This window comes from Panthera uncia, chromosome A2 (assembly GCF_023721935.1).
Source record: "Panthera uncia isolate 11264 chromosome A2, Puncia_PCG_1.0, whole genome shotgun sequence".
Taxonomy (NCBI): domain Eukaryota; kingdom Metazoa; phylum Chordata; class Mammalia; order Carnivora; family Felidae; genus Panthera; species Panthera uncia.
Window position 1 is genome coordinate 30,154,156 of NC_064816.1, and position 21,028 is coordinate 30,175,183.

Here is a 21,028-nt window from a genome sequence, read left to right on the forward strand (position 1 = left end):
CTAATTAAGAAAAAAAAAATAGAACATCTTTGTTTTCCTTACTGTGGTGGTTTGTTGGGGGAAAAACAGATCCCATTGCCAATATCGACATAGGTTGTTGGGTTTTTTTGATCAGTGTTCGATGAGAGTGGTATATTCTGGACTCGAGGGTTAGGCAGTTACTCCTTTGGAGGAGACTACCATGTCTTCTGTGAGGGAAAGCTTGAGATGCATTTCATTTATCTGCTGTCTTTGGTGTACTACATGGGACACGCGGTGTTTACTTATGGACCATATGGAATGTATTCTTATTTATTTTGATAGACTCCTAAGCAGCCCGTGCAGAGCCCAATGCTGGGGCTCGACTTCACAAAACCGCAAGATCATGACCTGAGCCGAAACCAAGAGTCGGTTGGTTAACCAACCGAGCCACCCAGGCGTCCCAAGTATGTACTCTTCTTCTAAAATTCAGGAGACTTTTGTATAAAGCTCAGATTTGAACTCCAGCTCTATCGTCTCTGATTATCAAAGTGGCATTATTTTAATATCACCAGCCTCCATTCTTTAAAAGTAGGTATTAATAAGAAAAAAGTAAATCGAAAGAAGCAACAATGCAGTGTTTATTTTATACAGTTGAACTGGGCACATAGTAAAGTAAGCTATAAAAATTCCAAATAGTTATCTCTAAAGGAAATCCTTGGTTTACATGGTTTTACATATTAATTACTCTGGAAAGTTTCTGAACTCTGTTTAGTAGCAGATCTCCTTTCTTGATAGTTTCTTGGTACTGCCAGTTCTTGCTATCAGGTCTATAAATAAATTCAAGAAAAAGATGGCATTATTTACCAGTCACATTACTCCACAACAGTAGTCGGCCTGCTTTTAAAAGAATGCCCCTTATTCTGATACACAGTGATACACAAACTTAACAGTACCTGTTGGTTTCCACTATTTCATTTACTTTATCTATTTTGCAGTGTAGTCTCCCTGCAGCAATAAATCTGGAGAGTTCCCTATAATCAAGAGGGGGTGGGGGGAAAAGGCATTAGTGTTAGCCTTATACAGAATTCTTAAAAAACATAAACTGCCCTAAATACATGTCTCCACTCTCTCTCAAGGGGACATTTAGTTTGCTTCCAGGCTGAGCTACTGAATATGCAGTAGCCGAGAAGATCTTGGCATACTGCAGGCTCCTCTGCTGAGTACGAAATTTCCTATTTAGTGAATGAAATTATTCGTAAGCACATCTTTAAAGCTCCAAAGAAAAGCCTGGAGGGACAGAGGCACGTGATACAACAAGAGCAGATCATGCTCTGGATTTTCAAAATCCCTTCTGAGCATGGAGGTGGAAAAAAAAAAGCTGGCAAATTATTTTTAAGACCTAAGAAGATGCCAGGCTAAATTAGGATCAGGAATGAACAGATGATATTAGTCTGTTGTGAAAAAGGTCTTTCGGAATACCTATACAGTCATGACCCCAAACCTCAAACTGAAGCTATCTAGAACATGGTCAGACAGGACTAGCATTACCAGAGATCGTCTACCAACACAGAGGGAAAAGTAAATGCTTACAGATGTACAAAAGCTGAAGACTTTGCAATGCTACCCAAGAGAATAAATGGAAAGATGACTTCTTTAAAATAATCTACTTGTAATAGAACAGCTCAATTTAAATACAAAGTATATGACATATTACTTTCCCAGACGCTAAAACATCCTGATCCTAGCATATGAACACCAACAAAGAGACTGAATCTTAACAAATCTCTGACAAAAGTGCTGAGAATGGTATTAAGGCAACTAATTGTGACAAATCCCAGAAACTCTATTTAAAAACCCCCTGATAAACCTGGTTATGTAAAGAGAATTTCTACATAGGATACCATCACCAAAACCAAGTCACAAACTAAATGACAACATGGACAGAAGATGTTGGCAGTGTAAATTACAAAAAAGAAAAACCAAAAAAACCCACAGATCAAATGGCTCATGAAAATGTGGGCAAAGTTATATACACAAGGAAGATCCATTTTACTCATTAAAAATGCAAATCAAAGCTGTAATGCCATCATACTGGGGAGAAGAAAGTAATGTCTCCCACTTACAGAAGAGCGAGTGATATAATAAGATGCAAAGGAACTAAACGTTATTATTGAATCTTGGTATTAAGAGTGAGAAAGAATTAGCATTTTTAATAAGGAAATGTATAATTTCGGAAAATCTGGTTATGAGCTTCAAAGAGCTTGAAAGCTGAAAAAGCTATGCTATTGGGAGACAGATACACAGGTGGCACACTTACCCTCAAAAATCTATCTAATCCAACCACTGGTCTTTTTCAACTTTTTTGGGTTGTCTAAACTCACTTGTGTTCGTTTTGCAAAGACTGAAATAGTTCCATTTCCAGAGGCAGCTGCTAACCCATTTACAACTACTACTCTGGCACTGAGGTTCACACAGAAAATTACACCAAATGTAACCACCGGCAGCCTTAATGGTTGCACCCAGATCCGGGAACCTCTGAAAGCAGCTCTGACTTACACACAAGCTCTAGACACAAACTCCAGAATGCCCTCTGCTGAGGTTAGGACAGACTGCTCAACCCCAGAGCCTGACCGTGGATGCCCAAGGTGCTTGTCACTCCCAGCACCCCCAGATTTCAGAGCCTCACTTACCTGTGCCTGGACTGGTGGGGCAGACTCCTCAGTCTGGCATTCAGAACCCTGCTTGTCTGTTTCTGAACAGACACACCCTCCTAACACACCACACCCTCCTACATTTTTTGTGCTGCTGCTTCCACCGAGAAAGCCCCCTATTCCTTCTTAGGGAAATCTTAAAAATGCAATGACCTCAAGTCTAAAGGTGCACAAGGAGCCATCTGTGTCCGTTTCTCAGGCACTTGAATTACACATACTGACTCCCAGGTATGCTCATTCTGAACTCTACACCCCAAGAATAATCTGGGCGCAGCTTCCCTGCTGTTTAACTGGTAAGTCCCCAGGTTTGCATGCAGGTCCCATTTCCCTGCTTTAGATCCAAACCACCTGTCCTCTCCTCTGTGCCAACCGAACACATCCCACGTTTGCTCGTCCTGCCAGCAGGGAGTATTTTCCCAAGCCTGCAGCATGGTGCCACACACACAGAAAGTATGCAGCAAGGATGAACGGAGTACTTACTGAACAAATAACCTAAAAACCAGATTTGCATCCCAGGTTTCAAGCAGAAGACCTACCAACACAAAATGGTGTAATGCAGATCACGGGTAACCTTAAACCTGTCAAGAGAGTAGTGTTTACTCAAGTAATGGCTCCTTCCCATTCTCCAACAATATCTAAGGAAGTGGAAGAGTGATGGAGAATTATGTTCAAAATTACTAATTCAGACCCTTCTTAAAGGGAGGAATAAAAAGGATCCAGGAAGGGGTGCCTGGGTGGCTCAGTCCGTCAAACCTCCGACTTCGGCTCAGGTCGTCATCTCGCGGCTTGTGGGTTCAAGCCCCGCCTCCAGCTCTGTGCTGACACCTCAGAGCCTGAAGCCTGCTTCAGATTCTGTGTCTCCCGCTCTCTCTGCCCCTCCCCCGCTTGTACTCAGTCTCTCCCTCTCTCTTAAAAATAAACATTAAAAAAAAAAAGGGATCCAGGAAAAACCCAGATGTGAATTGGGTGTCAGAAATTTATTTCTAGGTAACAACTAGAGCTCTGTGTGTACATACAACTTTTGCCTTTAGAGCCGGCCTGCAACCATGAAGGAAAAAAAGTCACATACCATCTGAAATACACCATCCAGAACTCAGGTCATCATAGTAAGTTGAACACTGCAGTATGTCTAATGGCACATTCCTGCTGTTCTGCACCTTATCCACAATGTCATTTTGAGCCTCAAATAGCCCCCAAGTAGCGAAGGCTGGATCACCTCCGTGGCACAGTTAAGAAACTGAGGAAGGGACAGAATCAGACCAAGGCCACATAGCTATTCAGTGAGAAAGCTAGAAGCAGCCAGGCCAGCCCTGGTTTTGCATGCACTACTCACCACAGTAAGCCACCCCTTCCAGTGAGTCCTTAACAATCACATTCTTAACGGACACCCCCCATTCCAGGAACCAACTCTGCTGGGCAGTAGTTACCAGATTGGAATTTCACAGACTAGTTCAATTCAGAACTAAAACCAACCTAGGCATACCAGCCTTCTATTTTGGTAACAATAATTTTTAAAATGCAAACAAAACAATCACTGCCTTTTTTCTTTCAAAGGAAGAGTATAAGGGGATTTCTGATAGTGACAGCTCAATAGAGGAGCTCAGGTCCTACTGAAGATCTGTGTCTCTCACCCAGATGTAAACATTACCTCCAAACAAGCCTATAAGCAAATATGCATGCTGAAGCAAGTAGGGATGGAATGTACGGGTGGCTAAACTTTACTTTGAAATGTTTGAAACCTAGGATATACAGATACAGAGTAAACCAGATACAACAAAATGTTAACGATACAATCAACACCGTAACCCCTTAGCATTTCCTACAGATTTGAAATTTTTCGTAATAAACCAGAAAAATCCAACCCCTAAAATGAGAATGTTCTTTTTTTAAATGAAATATAGCATGATTTAACTTTACCATCTTGTTCATTGTGGGCCACTGAAAACTATCACCAACGTTTATAAGACCTGTATTTGGGAAGCACTGATCCAGATACTCTAAGGACAGCACATATTCTGAATGTGTACTCCTCCCACACCCTTGTCCAGGCCACCACCTATTTCCTCCATGAGCTACTGTACTGAACGGCCAGCTCAACTAGTCTCCCTGTCCCCTTGCAGTCTAAGACACAGCATGAAAACGTATCACTCTCATGCGTAACATCCTCCAGGGGCTTTCCACAGGGCCTAGATTAAAACCAAAGCTCCATACCATGGCCTACCAGGCCCTGCACAAACAAACACGTATCTGCCTGACTCTCCCACAGCTCCCCCACCCCACCCCACCCCACCCCCAACACTACCAATACACTGCAGCCAAACACATCTTTCTGTTCCATTGTCTCCACAGATTCATTTCTATCTCAATTTACCTTATGTATTGATTTGCCTACCAGCTAACTCTCCCCATATAAAGAGTATTAAAGCCCATAACGACAAGGACCTGGAACAGTGCCAACCACAGCATAAAGGCTTAGCAAGTATTTGATGAATCACTGATTCAAGGGCTAAAAGTCCCATTTTTAACAACTAATGTGACCGGAATAGCAGCAGTAGCCAAAAAACCTGAGGCATTACCAGAGACAGTAGGATCTTAATGTGAGGTCTAAGAAAGGCATCAGAGTCATTACTATAGCAGCAATGTAGTCCACAGAGAAGGAACACGATACTATTGTAGTAGTAACTGGTCCTAACAACCTTTTCGCAAAATCACTTAACCTCTCCACAACTTGATACCCCATCTGTTACTAAAAGGGGCATGTCATGAAGGCAGAAATGACAGATGACTGTTTTGATAATATTTAGAGAAAAACTCACTTTTTTTTTTTTACAATTGAGGGAAGCAATGTCCATTGAGAAAATGTACAAGTTGACACATAACTTCAAGGGATCTACATTAACATAATTGTTAAACTTACTGATCAATGAATTCCACACCAACACCAAAGGCTTCTGCCATATAGCCAAGAGTTAATGACCTATAGGATTCCAGCAGCTGGCTGTATGCATGAATTCTCATTTCTCTTACATAGTATCGATAATGAGGAGCAAAAAGCCAGTCCTTTTTCATTTCCTGTTCCACAACAGCTGCAACAAATAAGATGACAAATTGTAAGAGAGAAATCAGAGACCATGTTTATAACATAAGAATTAATAGCTTTGATTCTAAGGAGCTCTTAGAAGTCACTAAAAGTGGTTAAAATATATATATGGGATATTAACGAACAATCCACACAAATTATTTTACTACATAACTACTATGCATCACTGCTCTGAAGAGTAAGGACACGGCAGTAAACCAAAAAGCCAAGACCCTGCTACCACAGAAACTAAGTTTTCAAAGAAAAGAGATAAATGAATATACAAGACATTCTTAGTAATAAATTCTGTGTAGAAAACAGAAGAGCGACGTAACAGTGACTAGGAGGCCTTCCTGTGGTTTGGGGTGGACAGGGAACCCCTCTGAGGAAGTGGCCAAACAGCAGGAGGCACAGAGCAATGCAAATAATGCAGAAGTCCCAAGGCAGGAAGAGCCCAGCTCGGCCCAGAATAGAAAGGAGGACAGATTCAAAACACAGCAACACAGAGACAGATATGGGGAGAAGGAAGGTAACCAAGACCAAAAAAATAAAAAATATACTTATGTTTCTGGCTTTAACAAGATGCAAATCCCTGGAGAAGGAGAACTGTTTTGTTTTGTTTCTTGGTTTGGGAGGTTTTTTGGAGGCAGGGAAAGGGAGATTCACAGTGTTCATGTGGATTCCCCTTTTAGACATCCAAGTGAAGATATTAAGGAGACATTCAGGCATGGGTCTGGCGCTCACTGGAAAGTTTGAGGCTGGAGACATGAATTTGGAAATCACTGCCATCCAGATGTACTTGACAGAATGAAGACGGGGACAAGAGCAATGACCAAGTCTGAGGCAGTCACTAAGAGGTCTGACAAAGGATAAGGTGGTAGGTCTGGGGAAAACAAAGGTGTGTTATCGTTCAAGAGAACAAAGATGCGGGCATGATGCAAAGGCTGGTCAACATCAAAGGAGAGAAGGCTGAGTGAAGCAATGCGTGGTTTAGCAACATGGAAACCAATGGCCCTATAACAAGATAATGCTTATTCACATGAATAAAATAAATGCATAAATATCAAGTCATTATGTTGTATAGCTTAAACTTACACAATATGTCCTATCTCCATAAAACTGGAAAATACAGCAAGAAAACCCAGGGAGGAGACAGGGAATCTAACTGTTGGTCAGGATGGGTCATATCCATAAGCCTAACATAAAACATCTTCTGTCATTTATGTGCCATTTAAAAGAACACTGAAGAGTTAAATATAAACCATCCCTGGAAACAAGAAATGAATAAAATATCAACATAATTATTTTCCTCCTCTCAGACTGGTTAGCAGTACGGGGGCAAGGGGCCAGGCTCTCTTAAAATGATTTGAGAGTAGAAATGGTTTATACATAAAATAAATCCATGGGGACACAGAATATAGTCAATAATGTATTAACTTTGTATGGTGACAGATGGTAACAAGATTTATATGGTGATCATTTCACAATGTATATAAACATCAAATCACCATGTTGTCCACCTGAAACTGACATTGCATTTCAGTTATACTTCAATAAAAAAGTGTAAATGTAAATTGGCAGAGTATTTCTGGAGGGCAACAGTGATCAAGATGTATTGTGTTTATACTTTGTAAAATTCACTTTCTTGGGTTTCTTCCTAAGGAAATAAGTGGAAATAGAAAAAATGAATTATAAGAGAATGTTCAAAACAAAGTTGTTCACAATAGGAGAAAACTGTAAACAGCGTAATTTTTCATCAGTAGAGGATGGATTATGGCACATCCAACACGCTGAAACAGAAGGTCTTTTAAGAGGGTAACCAGAGGGGCGCCTGGGTGGCTCAGTCGGTTAAGCGTCCGACTTCAGCTCAGGTCACGATCTCGCGGTCCGTGAGTTTGAGCCCCGCGTCGGGCTCTGGGCTGATGGCTCAGAGCCTGGAGCCTGTTTCCAATTCTGTGTCTCCCTCTCTCTCTGCCCCTCCCCCGTTCATGCTCTGTCTCTCTCTGTCTCAAAAATAAATAAAACCTTAAAAAAAATTAAAAAAAAAAAAAAAAAAAAAAAAAGAGGGTAACCAGAACGTCCAAGCAGCTCCGCGTGTTTGATTTGCCACCACATATGCAGTGTCTGATACGTGACAGCTGCTTACAAATACTAACTCAATGACCAACTATTTTTATAGAGACATGAAAAGATATTCACGTTATACTGAGAAGAGAAAAAAAAGCGACTTAGGAAACAGCATGTAAAATACACCCACATATGTTTAACGATGGTGTTACATGCTTGTATCTGTGGACACAAATGTCCCTGAAGGACACATTTGAAACTTGAGAGCAGTAAACACCTCTAGAGAAAGGACCCTGGCAAGCATCAGTTAGGGAGACCCATTTTCTTCTTTAAATAACATTCTTTGAAATTTCTCCATGCGTACGTACAACCTTGGGTTTTTTGTTATGTTGTTTTCCATTTCTTCAAGTATGTTTGAATGAATAAAAGATTTGGAAAGATCTATAAAATGGTTCTCTCTGGAAGAATTTGATGAGTGAACACAGGTATGGATGTGGGAATAGGATTTTCTCTATTTTTAATTTTAAAAACAATCATATTACCTAGAAAAAGATGCAGTTTCCTTTTTCAAATGAAATATTTTAAAGCACACTCTATAACCATCTGGAGAAGCAAAAAAGGCTCATAAAACCCAATAAACCCTACATGTCTCACTATACTAGAGAAGAAATGATACAAATAATGACTTTGTCATCAAAAAAATTTAACCATTCTGTCTTCTGCATCCAAAGTATCTGGGCAACATATTAATCTGGTAGAGATAAAAACTGTTATCCACAATGTTTAAATAAAAGACTGATTAGGGATGGGGAGCATAGGAGGAGGTTAATACCTTAACCAGTTTCCAAAGCCATCAATTTCATATACGATAGTATTTTTTCCTCACTTTTCTTTTAAGTTATTGATTTAATTAACGCAACAGACATTTGTACAGAGCACTTACTAATATACAGGCAATGTACTGGTAGTCAAGTTCATTACAAAGATTAAAAAAAAAAAAAAAACTCCCAACAATTCTAGTTGGAAGAGACAAACTAAGAAAGAACCACAAAGTCATGTGCTCTTGTAAAAATGGGTCGTATGACCAATAAGCACACAAGAGGTTCAACATCAGACAGATCAGAGTCAGAGAAATGTCAAAACCACCAGATAGCACTTCACACCCACTAAGATGTCTATAATCACAAAGACACAGTAACAAGTACTGGACATGAGGAAACAAACTTGCACACGCGGCTGGTAGAGACTTGAAATGATACAGCTGCTTTGGAAAACAGCTTAGCAGTTCCTGAAATATTAATCAAAGAATTACCACATGATCCAGGAGTTTCACTACTAAGTACATATACACATGAGAGAAATGAAAACAAAGGTCTGCACGAAACACACACAAATGCCCATCACAGCCAAAAAGGAGAGACAACCCAATGTTCATCAACTGATGAAGGGGTTTTAAAAGTGTAGTATATCCATACAATGGAGTATCATTCAGCCATAAAACTAAATGCAGCACTGGTAGATGTCACAACAAGATGACCGATGAAATGGGCAACAGAAACCAGGCACAAAGTGCCACATATATGTGACGCCATTTATAGGAAATGTCAGAGTAAAAATATGCAAATCCATGGAGATAGAAAGATTAGTGGTAGCTGGGGGAAGAATGGGAAGTGACAGCTCAATGCTTCCAGATTTCCTTTCAGGGTGAAGATATTTAGGAATTCATGACGACTGCACAACTTTGTCCAATAAGGCCACCAAATTTTACACTTGAAACAGGTGAACTTTATGGTATGTAATTTATTTCTCAGTAAAAAAAGAGGAAGGGGCATGAAATAAGAGCTCCTCAGGAATGCAGGGGAGGGATTCATTCTGAAGAGGGGAAAGGCCCCACATTTGAGCGCAGTAATGACCAGGAGACCCACAAGCATAAAAAAGGAAGAACGATAATTCTGCAATACAATCCTGTGTGCAAACACATCTGAGTATGCACAAGAAGATGAAGCCAAGCAGGAAACGCATCATGGTAACGGCCCTGTTCCCACGTCACGTTAGGTAAGTGACATCAATTCTCAAAAAGCAGCCTAACTTTTAGTGCATAGAGAAAGCACTCCACAAACATCAGGCCAAAACCCACTTCAAAAATCGAACAAGCATTAGAGTCCCATCCCCACCCTTAACAATTCTCGTGAAAGCTATCTATTGAAGCAAATACTTTCTGGAATTTGCTGCATAAGCAAGAAAATGTATCAATGCCAAGTTCTTCAAGTTTCAGGAAGATCATTTAGGAAGGACCTTTGGGTTGACTTGATGCAAGGCAATTTTTTTATCATCTTAGTATTTGTGCTCAACAACAGAAAACCAAATGACCACAAAGGAATGGGGACGACAGGAAAATCAAGCAGATTTGGGTAGGATCATTTAACTACTTTTGGAGGGATACCACAAGTACTTTCACGAAATTATTTTCTCAACTCACAGCCCTTGAAAATGATTTGCAAATCAGCCAAAGATTTACATACTGCATAAAGAATGACTCACAGTTGAATTCAAGGCTCAATTAACATTAACCCAACAGGAAATGAAGGATTCCCTCACATCTTTCCCCATAAAACTCAATACTTGTAACTGACTATGTGCTCACTTCTGACTTCTACCCCCTTAAGACTCTCAATCAGGGAGTCTACCAAACTTCCTCATCAGAGGGCCAGACGGTAAACATTTTGAAGCCACTGACAGGCACAAAGCCCTCTGTCACATATTCTTCTCAGTTCTTTAAAAAAAAAACAACAACATTTTGTTATTTTTTTAGTTCTTTAAAAAAAATTTTAAACGGGTATCTGGGTTGCTCAGTTGGTTAAGCACGTGATTCAACTCTGGCTCGGGTCATGATCTCACAGAGATGGAGACCCGCATCAGGCTCTGTGCTGAGCTGATACCAAGGCTGCTTGGTATTCTCTCTCCCCCTCCTGCTTGCACATGGGCACTCTCTCAAGATAAATGAACTTAAAAAAAAAGCTTTTTTCAAACAAACCTTTAACGGTGTGAACATCAATCTTGCCTACTGGGCTATACAAAAACAGGTCACAGCCTGCTCACCCCACTCCCTAAACAAAAGGGGCAAAACATTAGCCGCACCGATCAAAGACCAGCAGCTACCTGCTCAGTGTTTTTCACATATATAAAAAGTCACCTTAGTTATCTGCACACCGAATCAGGATTAAGACGAAGACAGACAACCAACATGAGCAACTGAACTCTATCCTTACCTAACGACTGGAAGAAAACCGAGTAACGACATTCATAGAGGGAAAACAGATACTGCCGAACTGCCGGAAGGCTGTGCAACACCTCCAGGATCTCTGCTCCTTTAATCACCTACAAATTAAAAAGAAACAAACACAAATGTGTGCTTTCGTGAGTACTTAAGTTAGAAAAGCAGTGAGTAGTTTTTAAATAGGAGTATTAAAGATGCAGTCGTTACCTTTTCCCGGAGATCAGGTCTTTCTAAGGCAATCATGCTGACATAGACAGTGTAAGTCACAAAGGTTTTATAATCCATAAGTTCATAGGATGTAAATGTTGAAACTGTGTCAAGGAAGAGTTCAGCTGCCTGTTTGAAATCACGAATAGCCACACAGTAAAGACCTTGATATACTTTTAGGCGGTTTCTCCTGTCCCAATCTCCTCCTTCCTCTATTAAGCTATAAATAAAAAATAGTAAGGTCACAATCTGGAAATAGACAAGGCCACTTTTTATCAATTTTGTGTTATTTTCAAAGAGAAAACAACAACTTGAATCAAAAAATATTTAAAGAAGATATTTTACTAAATAAGTACTTGAATTATTTGACCAATTTATTAGTTGTAAATAAAAGAGGCAAATTTCTTACATCGGTTTCTTATTTATAGCATAATTGAGAGAGAATATATCCCCAGCATTAAAGAGTACCTTTTGGCCTTCTCTGTGTTTCGTGTGATGAGATCATTATCCATATAAAATAAGCCAATCCTAAGAAGATAAAACACAATATCCAGTCGGTGACCCAAGGCCACGGTTTTGTCATATGTCTTGCGAAAGGCTGTCAGAGCACCCTCCTGTCAAGAAAAGCAAGGCAACAGGTGAGAAAAGTTGAAAGTTTCAAAAACTATCAGCTGTCTGGAATTTTCTTAACAATGGGTAGAAGGAACAGGTAGGAGCAGGGATAAAATAACTTAGGCATAAACTGATAATTGTCGAAAGTGGGTGATAACTACATGAAGGTTCATTGTACTTTTCTCTCCACTTGTACAAAAAATACATCAAATATGCCTAAACATATATTCAACATTCTAAAAAATAATGTAAGAAAAATATTCACAATTTATTCACAATTATTTCAATATTCTTTGCTCCACATTTTCAGTACTTTTCCTCTTAATTATACTATACTTTATTGTAAATGATCACACTACTTAAAAGGTTAATAGAAACTTTCCCTAAATCATTGTCTATGAAAGTACAAAGGAATGTTTATTTAATTTTATGTTAAAGCACTGTGGGATGAGATTTTTTTTTTAAGTTTATGTACTTTGAGAGAAAGCATGAGCTGGGGAAGGATGGGGGAGTGGAGGGAGAAGGGGAGAGAGGGGGAGAGGGGGAGAGGGGGGGAGGGGGGGGGGAGAGAGGGAAAGACAGAATGAATGAATGAATATCCCAAGCAGGCTCCACTGCCAGCTGGAAACCCAACGCAAGGCTCAAATTCACTCACCGTGCGATCACGACCTGAACTGAAATCTAGGGCCAGAGACTTAACTGACTGATCCATACAGGTGCCCCTAAGATGTTTCTACTGCTTTAAAAATACCAACGTAAATACAATCATTTGTCTATACTTGGTACTTCTTTTTTTTCTAGTGTTTATTTTTGAGAGAGAGAGAGCATGAGCATGTGCACAAGACGGGGAGGGATCCCAATGAGGCTCTGCGCTGACAGCAGAGTCCGATGTGGGGCTCAAACTCATGAACCCTGAGATCATGACCTCAACCGAAGACAGGGGCTTAACCCATTGAGCCACCCAGACACCCCTATACTTGGTACTTCTTAGTATGTGTCTGGCCTTGTTTTATGTGATTATAAATTACACCTCTTAAATTAATAATAGGGGCTAGCAAGACAATGGGCACAGCCAGCACTCAGATCTTGGTTTCTAAGTACAACTCCCTTCCCACCCTGAGAAACAGATGATTCCAGGTTTGGAGAGTAAAAATAACAGGTGAGCCTGTAACATCCTCTCATATGAGAAAATAAGGATGACCAATGAGATGTCAAACAAAAAAAACCTTCTTGAAGGAGTTTCCACTAACCCATCTGTAACAAAATGAGCACCATGAAGAATAAGGACTGTAGTCAATGGTAACACAGTGAATAAAAATCCATTAAGTAAGAGTAAATAACATATTAAAAATGAGAGTAGGGGCGCCTAGGTGGCTCAGTTAAGTGACCGACTCATGATTTCGGCTCAGGTCATGACCTCAAGGTTCCTGAGTTCAAGGCCCGAGTCGGGCTCTATGCTGGCAGTGCAGAGCCTGCTTAGGATTCTCTCTCCCTCTCTCTTTGCCCCTCCCCTGCTCACGCTCCCCCCCCCCCCCCAAATAAGCAAAAACACATTTTTTAAAAATCAGAGTAAATGGGAGGGAAAAAATGAAAAGTTACTTAATAAGCATGGAAAATGATAGGAGCACATCACCAAGGGATAACCCCTGATGTTGACTCAACCGTGTCCTTGTTGAAACTCAAATCCAGAATCAACAGCTTTAAGTTGCTCACTCACGCGTAATAACGTACCCTCTTTAAAACCAAAGCACATCACACAACTGGGAAAACCACACAAACTATCAGCTATTTTTACACTCTTCTGATTTTTCCAAATTTTTAGTGACCACATATTACATGTACAAGAAGAAAAAACTTGTTTTAAGCCTAAAATAACAATAACTCTTGTCATTAACATTTAAGCACTCTTTGCCGGGTACGAAGCTAAGCTCTCTGCCCCCATCTTTAACCCTAAGTACGAACTGTCATTATCCCTATTTTACAGATGAGGAAATGGAGGGTCCAGTAAATCATAATTACTGAAACCAGAACTCTAACCCGGCCCATCTGATCCAAGAATCCACACTATTACACTTTTTTATACTGATGCCACGACATCTGTCATCTAAATACTTCAGGAGGCACAACTTAAAATTAATGACATTCAAAGCCCATCCTCTTACCCACTATTAACACAGCTGCTAAATTAAAAATTCAAAAGATCTAACACCTGTAGGTATTTCCTCTCGTGCACTGACGGGAAAGAAACCAGGTTGCCTGATATGTGGAAGAATCGGCCATATATATGAAGTTACAAAAATCCTTCCCTGTCCCAGCAAAGTCATTTCCCAGAATACTCTCGAGAGAACATGAGCATACATACACAAGGAAGCCCACTGAAGCAACCAGCACAAACAGCTGAAAAGAACATACACGTCCACTATTGGCTGAAGGGCCAAGGAAACAGCCCTACAGTGGACTACTAGCTAGGAATTACCCAGAATGAGCGAGAGTTATGTACGTTAACATGGAAAGATCACGACGTAATGCTGAATGAAAAAGTAAACAAACAACATGGGTGCCCTAACGTCCCACTTATTTAAAACAATTTTTTTAAGTAGTCTCTACGGGGGCTCAAACTCACCACCCTGAGACCAAGGGTCAACATGCTCCACGGAGCCAGCCAGAAGCCCCTAAAAAGTTTTTTTTTTGGAAACACTATCCTACCTAGTTTCTACAGGTACATTTACATGCCTGTAATAAAAGAAGTAAAAAGGTTACCTTTCAGGAGGCAGGGAACAAAGAAAAATCAAATAGAACTTCAGCATTAACTGTCATGTTCGGTGTCTTAGAAGGCGACTCTTACTTCCATAAAGAGTAATTTTTTAACTCCACCAAAAGAGCCGATGCTTTCCAAGCAAGGTGAGAAAGAAAGGTGCACTACTGGGAATGATCCCGTGGTTGTCGAAGCCGTACACAACAACGTCTGCACCTGCACTTCCGTGTTTAATGGCACTCCTGACAGAGTAGAGCAACAGAACTTTCTCTTTACTCACTTTTGTGCTCATTCACGAGGCCAGGTAAGCACATTACCCTTGTCTTTTAAGAAGGATGTTAATTTTTTACGTGAGACGTTATTAACCTAGAAAAGTGCTTATCTGCGGCTATACAAGGGGGGGGGGGGCGGGGGGACCACCTCGGCTCACCTTGTCACCTATCCGGCACAGGTACTCGGCCTTCGCCATCATGGCATCCCGGATTTCGCTCTCTCCCAGATTCTTCTCTGCATCTTCCAGCTCCTCGTCCAAACGTTTCAACTCTTCCTCATTCGCCTTCTTCATCTTACTGAGCAGGTCTGTATCCATATGCCAGTCGAGGGATTTGCACAGGGCTTCGTAATAAGGAGCCATGTCTGCGAGCCAAAGAGAGGGCCGTGACTTTCGAGCGGGCGCCCCTGGTACCCTCAGGTCCGTGCCCACCCCCCTCTTCGTCTCGCACGAGCCGCTGTCCTCCCCGTCACCGGGAAGGAACGGGACAGAGGCCGGCGAAGGGCCTGGCGAAACGTAAAAGCCTGCTGCTGGGAGGTTAGCATCGAAGCCAGTCCTGGCTGGGGACGGGGCAATCCTGTTTGCCTCCGGCCGGCTTCTGTTCCAAAAAACCCTTCAAGCAGTGGAAAGAAGCCAGTTTGTGCACACGCGCCGCCAGGCCTGTTCAAGGATACAGAGCCCCCCAGTGCCTGCGACGCACGACTCCGCGACCCCAGACTTGCCCTCCGTGCGGACAGCTGGCCCCTCTTACAGGACCGCCCCCGCCCAGGCCTAGCCGCTGAGGACGGCAGGTCCCGAGGCTTTCTTCTGTGCCGGCCACGCAGCTCGGCACCTCGGCACTCCCGCCCAAGCCGCCTTCAGAGGGGAAGGGCCGCCACACACGCAGACCCCTCTGACGGCACGGCGCCAGGGCCCCGAGGGCACCCCTAAGGGAGGGAAGGTCCTGAGAGCCCGAGAAGGCGAGCCTGGTCTCCGGGGGCCCGTCACGGGGCGCCCCGAGCCCCTGCGGGGAAAATGCCCGCGGGCTCCGGGACGCGGGGCCAGCCCGGGCCTAGGCCGCTGACTCGGCGCTCGCGCGGGCCTCACTATTATCCCGGACGGCCGCCATCAGCTCGTCGCGCACGGCCGCGTCTCCGCGGTGCTCGGGCAGGCTGAGCAGGAAACGCAGCTGCGCGATGCGCAGGTCGGGGTTCTTGGGCAGACCCTCCTCCTCGAGGTTCTCCAGCGGCATCTCGGCGGCGGCGGCGGCGGCGGCAGCGGTAGCGGCTGAGGGCGAACGGCAACTCGACGCTGATCCGCGGCGGCTACGGCAGCGGAAGCGGGAGGAGTCGGCGAGCGCGCCCGGCAGCCTCCGGCCCGGCTTCCGGTCCCGGGTCAGCCTCCGCCAGCGGCGTCCTCTGCTGGACGCGCTACGGAACACCTCGCCCGGCATGAGCGCCGGCGCCCCCGTGTGGTCCCAAACGGCTTTCCCTCGCTCTAGGCCCCCTAGAGTCCCTGTATGCTAGAGGCCCAACTCCCAAGTTCGATTTTCCAAAAGTCTCCCTCCCTCGCTTTTTATTTAGCTAGTGTACTTTTCATTCCGTTCCTAAGTGACAGGAGCTGGCAAAGTTTTTGAAAATATCACCACCACCACCACCATCATCATCGTCAATAACAGCAACAATAAAAACAGGCACCAAAATTTGTGGCATCCGTACTCTGCCCGAGCAAGGCCGTGTTATCAGCTATTCAGCAATGCCAGGGGAATAACCTCTGTCCACAGCTGCAAAACCCACGTTCTTTCCTCTAGTCTAAGGAAATGGCACCCCGAATTCCAGCCTTAATACAACAACATTAACATTTTGTTTATGCATCATTTAAACCATTGCACGCCCGCATTTTCAGCCTTTTTGTTCATGTTGCTATAGGGTCTTCAGACTCGGTACTAGTTACATGAAATTCCATCTGGTGAATTTGCCATAATTTACTTTTACTCTTCCCTCCATGAGAGGTACCTTTAGGTCGGCCATGGTTATTGTTTTCCTACTATAAAAACTGAGATGAGGCACCTGGGTGGCTCCGTGGGTTAAGCTTTTGGCTCAGGTAATGATCTCACGGTCCATGAGTTCGAGCCCGACATCAGGCTCTGTGCTGACAGCTCAGAGCCGGGAGCCTGCTTTGGATTCTGTGTCTCCCTCTCTCTCTGCCCCTCCCCCACTCGTGTGTGTGTGTGTGTGTGTGTGTGTGTGCGCGCGCGCGCGCGCTCTCTCTCTCTCTCTCAAAAATAAATATTAAAAAAAAAATGAAAAAAACAACTGGGATGAACATCCTTGGGTGCGTACATCATTTGATATTTTGCGGTTATTTCCCTTAGCATGCATTCCCATGCAGGATTAACAGACAAAGGGAAAGAACGTTCTATGAGTTTTAAAAATGTAATGTCACATGGTTTTCCAGAGGAGTTGAGCCAGTTTATATAGGCAGTGAAAATTTGGGACAGCAGTAGGCATCATACCACACATTTTTAAATTATTTACTTGTTTTGGTAAAAATAAGCATTTTGAGGACCCCTCAGATGACAGAGCAAATATAAAGAACACAGAAAAAAATTACTAGCACTCCATCATGTTAAGCTTTCAGTGAAGAACTTTCTAAACCATCTTTCATTCATTCACTCATTCAACAAATATTATTGCATGGTTGCAAAGTACCAGGTGCTATGAACAGAGAGAGAGAGAGAGAGAGAGAGAGAGAAGGAGAAAGAGAGAGAGAGGGAGAGGGAATCCCAAGCAGGCTCCACACTCAGTCTGCTCCCAATTCAGGGGTTGATCCCATGACAGTGGGATCATGACCTGAGCCAAAATCAAGAGTCAGACGATCAAGTGACTGAGTCATCCAGGTACCCATTTAAAAAAATTTTTTGTTTTAGATTTGTTTTCATGTACCAACTTTTATTCCATCAATCCTTAATTGCTATCAATTTGGATAATTTTTATTTCCTCAGTCTTATAAATACCATACTACTGATCATGTATGTGTATAAATTTACATATTTATACAATTATTCCTTAATCCAAATCTCTAAAAGTGTAATTTCTGAATAAGAGAGTCTAAGCATTTTATATTTCGACATACTGTGTAAGAATTATATAAATTAGTTTTCAGAAAAATGACAGAGCAATTTACGGTCTCACCAGTATTAAACAGAGGACCCATCTCCCTCTTTATCAGTACACTTCTGTCAACCATTTTAAGCTTTGGCAACAATAGCAATGTTGCTTTTCATTTACATTTATTTTATTATCATAAGGTTGAATTCTTTTCACATTTCTACTACTATATGTATTTCCTATGTATTTCCTCTTATGAAATGCCTCTTTTGCTTTGTCAATTCTTCTATGGAATTTTCTTATTAATTTGTAAGCACTCTTCATATCTTAAGGATCTTAACTGTCAAGTGTTCCAAATTTCCCTATTGTTTTACATTTTTCTGGAATCTTCTCAACATAAAAGTTTACCATGTTTATATAGTTAAATTTATCAATCTTTTCCTTTATGGTCTCTGTTCTCACAGTCAGGTCTTAGTAAGAGCTTTCCAACATCATGGTTTGGAAAGTATTAACCCACGTTTCCTCAAATATATTGCTGTTTCTTTCTTTGTTTCTTTCTTTCAGTGCTTTAGTCTTTGATCCATCTGGAACATAAGTCTAAAAATACATAAAATATTTTCATAATTTACTAGGCAAAAAATATACATATATTATGATCATATTTTTCTAATCCAGAACTCATGACTTGACCTAAGACTTGACAGCAAAGAATATTTGCAGTTAGCTCTATCTTAACAAAATAGGCCTGTTCTCAAACGTCTACCCTCCTGCTGATGGAACTCCTGGGAGTGGCTGCTGTGTCACATGACCCAGAACTGATTAGACCAAGTGAAGCCAAAGGAAACCAATTCATTGTCTGGTTGGCAGTTCATGACTAATCTGGCTTATCTCAACTAGATGAGCTGGTTGGGTGAATTCTGTTCTGTTCAGGAGAATTTGAACTAGGAAATTCCCTGGTGGTGTACAGAAAGAAGCAGTCCAGAAAAGCCAATATCTGAGTAAGAATTCTAGAAAGAATAGAGAAACCTGAGAAGACAGACATCCTAGAACTGAAGGAGATGGCATTTCAAGTTTCAAAGAATCCATTGCACAGCCAGCAATGTGGATTTTTTTTTTTAGGATACTTCACTGTGCAAACTTAAAACACTGGGTTCAAGGAGAAAATTCTGAAGGTTTTCAAAGAGAAGAAATAAGGTCACCTGGACAGGAATAAGAATCAGAATGACAGGTAGCTTCTGAAATGCAACACTGGTGACCAGAAGTCAATGGGACAAGGCCCTCAAGATTGAAGTAAAATGGTTTCCAGCCTAGAACTCCAGACTCAACTCTTATTCTACGATGAATATAGGGATTTTAAGACCTGCAACATCTCAAAAACTTACCTCCCGTGCACCCATTCCTAGGAAGGAAGTCACAGAGGATGAACTCCCCCCAGAAAATGGGAAATCCCACCCACGAGAAGAAGTATCTCTGGGAGGGTATAAAGGTACATCTCAGGATGACAACCTTGCAGGTGACCTAGAGAGCAGCTCATCAAAATTGGAGTAAGGGTAGGTTTTCCTTGACAAGTCTCTCTCTCTCTCTCTCTCTCTCTCTCTCTCACACACACACACACACACACACACACACGCACGCATACACGCACACACACATACACACATGCTCAGTCCACCAGGAAATCTTACTCTAACTCCAAAATCTATCCAGACTCTGACCACTTTCTACTATCCCTATTGTCACCTGGTCCTGCCCACCATGATCTCTTACCTGGATCACTGTGGTCTCCTAACCGGTCTCCCCGCTTCTCCCCTTGCGATCTTCTTGACAAAGCAACCAGCAAGGCATCAGCCTTTCAAAATTTAAGTTCCCCATTTTACTTGCGAAATCAAGTCCCCGCAGTGGCCTGCAGGCCCTGCAAGATGGCACTTGCCAAAGTCCCTGGTCTTCTTCTCCATGTTTCCCTTCACTCACTCTGCTGCAGGCCCTGCCTCCTAAGCCCTTGCCTGCACATACCTGGCATCTACTCCTTGCAGGCCTCTGCCCTGACTATTCCCTCTGCCTGGAATATGCTGCCCCAAGACACTCTCATTCCACTCAAGGCTACTCAAATGTTACCTCTCAGGGGGGCCATACCTACCTGCCTCTTTATTTAATTTTTTAATTAATTATTTTTGTAATTTACATCCAAGTTAGTTAGCATATAGTGCAACAATGATTTCAGGGGTAGATTCCTTAATGCTCCTTACCCATTTAGCCCACCCCCATTCCCACAACCCCTCCAGTAACCCTCTGTTTGTTCTCCATATTTAAGGCTCCCTTATGTTTTGTCCCCCTTTTATATTATTTTTGCTTCCCTTCCCTTATGTTCATCTGTTTTGTATCTTAAACTCCTTATATGAGTGAAGTCCTATGATACTTGTCTATCTCTGACTAATTTCGCTTAGCATCATACCCTCTAGTTCCATCCACATAGTTGCAAATGGCAAGATTTCATTCTTTTTGATTGCCAAATAATACTCCATTGTATATATATATACCACATCTTCTTTATCCATTCATCTATTGGTGGACATTTGGGCTCTTTCCATACTTTGGCTTTTGTTGATAGTGCTGCTATAAACATGGGGGTGCATGTGTCCCTTCGAAGCAGCACACCTGTATCCCTTGGATAAATAACCTAGTAGTGCAATTGCTGGGTCATAGGGTAGTTCTATTTTTAGCTTTTTGAGGAACCTTCTGACTGTTTTCCAGAGTGGCTGCACCAGCTTGCATTCCCACCAACAATGCAGAAGAGATCCTCTTTCTCCGCATCCTCGCCAACATCTGCTATTGCCTGAGTTGTTAATGTTAGCCATTCTGACAGGTGTGAGGTGATATCTCATTGTGGTTTTGATTTGTATTTCCCTGATGATGAGTGATATTGAGCATTTTTTCATGTGTCGGTTGGCCCTCTGGAAGTCTTCTTTGGAGAAGAGTCTATTCATGTCTTTTGCCCATTT

General features: G+C 42.2%; 1 protein-coding gene across 1 annotated transcript; it reads right to left on the reverse strand.

Moving 5' to 3' along the window:
* Window positions 1–575: 575 nt before the first annotated feature.
* Window positions 576–16,254, reverse strand: PSMD6 (proteasome 26S subunit, non-ATPase 6). Its single transcript, XM_049640849.1, has 8 exons — window positions 16,027–16,254; window positions 15,100–15,305; window positions 11,771–11,916; window positions 11,303–11,522; window positions 11,088–11,196; window positions 5,590–5,758; window positions 915–992; window positions 576–788 (listed from the first exon to the last, which is right to left on the reverse strand). The coding sequence occupies exons 1-8, from the start codon at window positions 16,169–16,171 to the stop codon at window positions 692–694; spliced, it is 1,170 nt and encodes a 389-aa protein (XP_049496806.1). The 5' UTR covers window positions 16,172–16,254; the 3' UTR covers window positions 576–691.
* Window positions 16,255–21,028: the final 4,774 nt, after the last annotated feature.